Here is a 6389-nt window from a genome sequence, read left to right on the forward strand (position 1 = left end):
GCCGTCCCCTTTGGTGAGTGGAATCCTCTTGACTTCCCGATTCGGAGTCAGGTGTTTTGTGCAAATGCGAGGGTAGGCTCTTTAGAAGAAGGGGCCAGGGCTGGAGAGATGGCTCAGTGGTTAAGAGCATTGCATACTCTTCCAAAAGACCCGAGTTCGATTCCCAGCAACCACATGGTGGCTCACAACCATCTGTAATAAGGTCTGGTGTCCTCTTCTGGCCTACAGACATATATGCAAACAGAATAGTGTGTCCATAATAAATAAATAAATATTAAAAAAAAAAAGAAGAAGAAGGGGCCAGAAGGATAGCAAGATCAGATTTCCCAAGAGCGACCAAAGCCCTGAGTCAGACCTGAATCTCGAGTTTTAATGTTATTTTTATCTATTTACAAAGGGCAGTAGGGGAGCATGTGCCCAGTTCACCCAAGCCAACATCCGCAGAAAGTCCTTTACACAGACACGCGAAAGAAGCCCCGCAAGCGTCGCACTTGGATCTTATTTCAATTTATTTTTAGTAGTAAAAGCTACTGAAGCGAGTAACATGGATGTTCTCCCAGGCATTGGACATGGCTCCCTACCCTGTAAACATTTACTGTGCCTAGCAACTGCCTACCAAAGAGGCCGGTCCAGGAAGGCATTTTGCAATAGAGAAACGGGTTAGCTGCTTCTAGGGCCAGCATTGCAGGGGAAAGTGGTGTTGACAGGTTGTGCCTTCGGTACAACATCATAAGAAAGACACCAACTCCCAGAAAGCCACAAGCCAAGTCAAACTGGGAGAAAACATGACAGATGTCCCAACTGAGGATAGTGTCCCCTTTCCCTTACTGGTCCTGTTTATGATACCCACTCATATGCCTTGCTGTTTCTTCTAGCAATGTCTTCTGGGAAAAGAAGCCACCATCTCGGGGAGCCTGCCTTTGCTATCCTCTAACTTTCCTGTAATCTGATGCAGTTTCCAGAGTTACCTGGGTTCCAGGGGTACTGACCGTACCCTGGTTGTCTCTTAGGTTCGTAGTTAGCCCCTGCTGTGGCCCAGCTTCATCTCCTTTCACAAGCAGAGGCACTGACTTACATCCCGTTTGGTTCAGAACCTCTGTTCCCATATGTGACTTCCTTTTCCTTATTCTTGTCTGCATCCTCTAAGCCAGCGCACCCTCTGGCCTGCTGTCCCCTTAGAAGGTGCACTTGACCCCTCTCTGGCCAGTCTCTGCCACAAATAAATTTCCTGAGACCCCCTAGGGAGCTCCTTTCCTATGGTCCTCCTGGGTGTCCGGCCACTCTGCCTTTTTGCTTTGAAGGTTCCAGGTAAGGACAAGAGTGTCACCAAGGCAGCTTTCTAGGGCTGTGCACCACAAGAACACTTGCTGGTAGGTAGAGCCTGTCTGCCGACTTTAGAAACTGCTAGAACCTCATTGGTACTACATTGCAGAAAAAAAAGCCAACAAGAAGTCATAGCTCTTCACATGAAGCCAGACTCTGGGGAAAGGCTTGCTCTGAGAGCAGGAACTCCTGGCAGTCTGCAGGCCGAGGCCGGAGATTAGAGCAGAGCAGAACGGCAGGGGTTGACCACAGCAGGGGGTGTGGGTCTAGGGGAGCCAGGAGGCCTCCACTCATTCCTCCCTCCACTCATCCCTCTGCTATATTTCCCTGGGTAAGTGGTGTCTGGCGCCATCTAAAGCCTGCCCCCTAGCTCTTTACCTCCCTACCGATCTGTTTGTGCCTGGCCACGCCTGTGAATCAGTGTTTACAGGCAACACATTTACTGGACACAGAACCCATCCTGGCAACCCAAGACCTCCCTTCCACAGGCTGGCAACTGTCATAACTCCAGAGCAGGCTCTGGCAACTGGAGTCCAGGGAGGGGCTGGTCACTCTCCTATTTTCTCTTGTCTTGCAGCACCATGACCCCCGAGGGGACTCTCTGCTGCAGGTAAGCAGGGGCCAAAGCAGGTGGGACCTCAGCCTTCTATTTCTATTTCTCTGCAGGCCTCTTACACAGTTGTTAGGATGCTGGACTCCTCAAGTGCCGATCAGATGACCTGGCTGACGTTGCGACTCCTGGAACAGGTAAGACAGAGCCTACCTTACTGCTGTGCTCTAACCCGTAGTTCCGCTTTAATCTCCTGCCTCAAAGGCCGGAGGCGACTGTACCTACCAGCAAGCATATTTCTGGGACACATCCCTATAAAACTCCTGTACCTACAGGCTCGTGTTTAAAGGGATGCTGACTGCTTCCTATGGAGATGCAACCAACATCCTGGTTGGAAAAAACCTGGTCATGCCCACCCAGTCTTCTCTACCTTCTCAACCATCTATGACATTCTGAGTGATCTGTAACTAACATGTCTGTCCTTGCAAGAAATGATGCATAGGGCCCACGGGGACTCACACTGCCCATGGGCAGCTTCTCCATATGCTCTGCCTGTATTGTTCCTCTTCTACTTCCTACCTATTACCAATCCTGGAACCCCTAGTTCAAGTACCCAGTGGCCCTGGATACAAACCAAGAGTAGTCTCTGCAAGGGTTGCTACTCAGAAATATGTCTGGAGTATCCCTCTTGGGGTCCTTCAGGGTTACCCTTGGGATCCATAAAAGTTCCCTCTTGGGACCCACCAGAGTGTTCCCTTTGGGTCCCAGCAGGGAAACCCCATGGGGTCCATCAGTGTACCCCTTGTTGTGCACCAGGATGCTCTACTTGTACCTCATCAGATCATCCCTTGGGGCCCCTCAGGGTATCATATCCCCTTTGGGTTTAAGATGGCTAGCATACATTATGTTCGAGAACACGACCAGAAGAATCCTTAAGAGAATGGTGACCCTTGCTCCATCTACCCACTTGAAAACTGCTTCTTGCCCTCCGTACTTCCTTTTGGGTGCTGACCACCCCTAGAGCTTTTAGAATATCTGCTGCATAGGCGGGTGGGCTGTGCAAACTCCACTCACCAACCTGGAGCCAAGTCCCCATCACAGATTCTTCCTTACAGATGCTGGAACAGGAACGAGAAAGCATGGACAAAGAAGGTAAGTGTTCTAAGATGCTTGGGCACATACAGGTAGGAAGGAAAACCAACCAGAAGAGCGGCAGGCAGAGCAGGCCCTGGCTTTTGTTTTTACCTGTAAAACAACATACACACATGCACAAACACACATGCACGCAGGCACAAACACACACACATGCACAAACACACCCACGAACACATGCACACACATTCGCAATCACACACGCATGTGCGCACACATACACACACATGCACATACGAATACACCCACACTGGCAAGCACACATGCTGACCCCTTAGCCAGCTGGCTCTTAGAGGGAATGTGTCTTGTCGCTGAGAAAATGTAGGCACAGAAAGGTCAGGTGACAAACCTGATTGCTCAGTGCAGAAATTGTCCCAACCAATTAATTTAGACTCATATTGCCCTAATTCCAATGAGGATGTGCAGAGCCTCAATCTTATCCTTCTCAATACCTGGGACCGGAATATAGGTTTATGGACATCTGAATGGGGATCCGAGGCTAGAGGAGCATATCTTATTCTTTAGAACATGGAGTATTCATGGCTCTGGGTAACTCTGGCAACACTGAAGGCAGCTAGCTGAACCTGGGAGCCTCAAATCTAGATGGAAAATGGCAAACCAGGCCACATGATCCAGGGGACCTACACACAACCCAATGGCCACAAATGTGCCAGAGGGCATCCCAGGTAAAGCTTCCAGAGAAGCCAGCCCTGGCATCACAAATATCCCAGTTCCAGTAGAATGTCAGGGCAAGCCGACCCCTTTCAGAGCTTTCTCTGGAGTAAGACCCTCTCCTCCACATTGGTGAGCATGCTTGTCTTTTGTACAGCTTAGGGCCAGGGCTATGGAGGCTAGAGAGATCTGTTCTACTGACTTTCAGTGCCTTTCAGAACCAAGAAGATCCACTGGGCTGACTCTAACCAAGCCTTCCCCTCTCTACCCTCCCTAGCCCTGGTCCTTCCTTCTTTGGGATGGATGTTTATGACAGACCTGAGCTCAGGAGCTCAGGAGGCTCCAGGCTACTCTGAACCCTAGGGTGCAGGAAAGTTGGGGCACTCTACCAGAGCCAGCAGCCAGGATATTTCTCAGTGATGTGTGCCTTCTCCACCCAGGACAACAGAAAAAGCCAGACACTGCCCTGCAGAATGCTTTGAGGAGAAGGAAGGACCTTCTACAGAGACTCTGGGTAGGCCTGCACTCTCAGCCAAGCCTGGGCCTGACTCTCCGTGGGCTAATACACTGGCTCGGAGACTCCAATTAATGCTTGTCTGAACTCCTGAGATCAATTAGCTAATGTTTACACACTGGGGGCTGGTAACTGAACGGTGAGCATTAAGAGACTAACACTCCCAGCCCATCACTTCCCTGAGGAAATTAGAGGAGGTAAAGGGTCAGGTATAGGCAGTATGTGAGCTTAGAAACTGCTTAGGCCACTGCCACAGAGCAGGCAATGACCCAAGGTCCGTTGCCATAGGGCGTGGAGTTCACATAAACTAAACTGGCCAGCAGCAAGAAGAGACCGTGCCTAGAAGCATCTGTATGGATGTTATCCCCACAATCCCCTTAGACAAGAGATTTGCTCTTTCTGCATTGGGCAGATGCCAAAATGCGTGAAGAACCATTAGATTGTTGGCTGGGAAACAGCAACAACTGGAAACTCATTACAAATATTTGGTATATGCTAAGAGAAGCAGAATTTCCAAATATTTACCAAGGAGTATTATTGAACTTGGGGTCACAACCTGTGTCCCAAGTTCAGCTTGGCCATTCAATCTCAATAAGCCAATTAAAAGTCAAATTATCAGTGGAAAGCAGAAAAAATGATTTATTCATTATGGTCACATTGAGAAGAGAGACAAAGAGATCCCTAATTCCAGAGTCCACACTGAACATTTGGGTGCCATAGTCCCTGGCAGGGATGAGGATGGGAAAAGCATGCTGGTTGGAGCCTGTTCGCCCAGTGAGGTTCATAGGTCTCCGCTGGTGGCTTTATAACCAACAGGCTGCCGATCTTTTAGGAACAGCAGTTGGTGAATGAGCACTCCCCAGTCCACGCCTGGAGGAGGGCACAGGAAAGAACCATGGCGCCAGCCCTGAACCCAGAGGTGCCTCCCGTGGATGTCTTCCCTGCTGCCTCTCTGCCTTTGCCCCGACCCCCAGAGCCACCAAGGATCATCCAGCACCCGGTAGGATTCCTGGGTCACAGCAGCTTCTAGCGGGGTAGGAGGGTCAGAACTGAGAATTCAGAGCAATGCAGAAGTACACTGTATTGCCCGCAGTCCGTCCAGTCAGGCAGGCCAGAGGTAATTCTCTCTCTTCCCTCCAACGTACAGGGAGGGAGGCCGAGGACTCTCCCAAGTCTTTTCCAGGGGTCCCAGCAGGATGCCAGTGCTCTGGAGAGGCTCACTCTGTTCAGAGCCAATAGCAGCTCCATTTGCTGCCCATGGAACCACCATAGGTCGCCCAGGGAAAGAGTGGAGGACTGGCGTGGGGATGGCTACCCTCTCAGGACAGACTCCTACTAGACCAACCTAACAGCTGCATTGGAAGGACTGGGGGAGTTTAGCCCCAGTGGGCCCTGAATTCACCGCCTTTTGATACTTCTCAGTGACTTAGGATGTTTGAGACCCTGGCTTAGGGACAGAGCTACAAACAGCAGAATATACCATTCTGTGTGGCCCCCACACAGCATTCTGAGTCACAAGCAAAAGAAACTCAACCATCTTAAGCAAATGATAGTTATTTTTTAATTGTATGTATAATTAGTGTGTGCATGTGATGCATCTGTGGGGCACAGGCACCACAGTGCGTATGTGGAAGTCAGAGCCAATACTGTGGAATGGGTTCTGTCCTTCCACTGTGATATGGGTTCTGGGGATCAAAGCCAAGTGGCCAAGCCTCTTGCTGAGTACCTTTATCTACTAAGCATCTTGCTGGCTCAGAAAGAATGTTCTTAAGCAGAAGGGGTAAGAGGCTCAGGTGAGGCCTTTGTTTGGGATCAGTATGAGGGAATGCAGGAACGGGGAGAATAGGCACAGAAGAGAACGTTCTAGACATGTTAGTGACCTGGAAGACATCTTCCCTATGGGCAGGAAAACTGGCAGCAGCACTTAGCAGAGGGTATGGATCCCACAGAACTCCCTTTGCTGGTGAGCTATCTGTACCCAGGTTCCAGATGTTCTAGCCTGTGTTTCTACCTGCTGTCAGGAACATCGTGTTTGCGCGGCACACGCCTTTAATCCCAGCACTCGGGAGGCAGAGCCAGGTGGATCTCTGAGTTTGAGGCCAGCCTGGTCTATAAGAGCTAGTTCCAAGATGGGCTCCAAAGCTACAAAGAAACCCTGTCTCGAAAAATCACAGATAC

The 6389-nt window shown here is 50.1% G+C and overlaps 1 protein-coding gene across 1 annotated transcript in view; it reads left to right on the top strand.

Moving 5' to 3' along the window:
• The first annotated feature begins 1867 nt into the window (after positions 1-1867).
• LG2H21orf58 (linkage group 2 C21orf58 homolog) overlaps positions 1868-6389 on the top strand; it is a 13682-nt gene continuing 9160 nt past the window's right edge. The window contains exons 1-4 of the mRNA XM_005360224.3: positions 1868-2070; positions 2989-3025; positions 4138-4211; positions 5044-5211. Coding sequence (XP_005360281.1) covers positions 2011-2070; positions 2989-3025; positions 4138-4211; positions 5044-5211 — 339 coding nt within the window. The 5' untranslated portion in view covers positions 1868-2010. The remainder of the gene's footprint in view (positions 2071-2988; positions 3026-4137; positions 4212-5043; positions 5212-6389) is intronic.

The sequence above is a fragment of the Microtus ochrogaster genome, linkage group LG2 (genome assembly GCF_000317375.1).
Source record: "Microtus ochrogaster isolate Prairie Vole_2 linkage group LG2, MicOch1.0, whole genome shotgun sequence".
In the NCBI taxonomy this organism is placed as follows: domain Eukaryota; kingdom Metazoa; phylum Chordata; class Mammalia; order Rodentia; family Cricetidae; genus Microtus; species Microtus ochrogaster.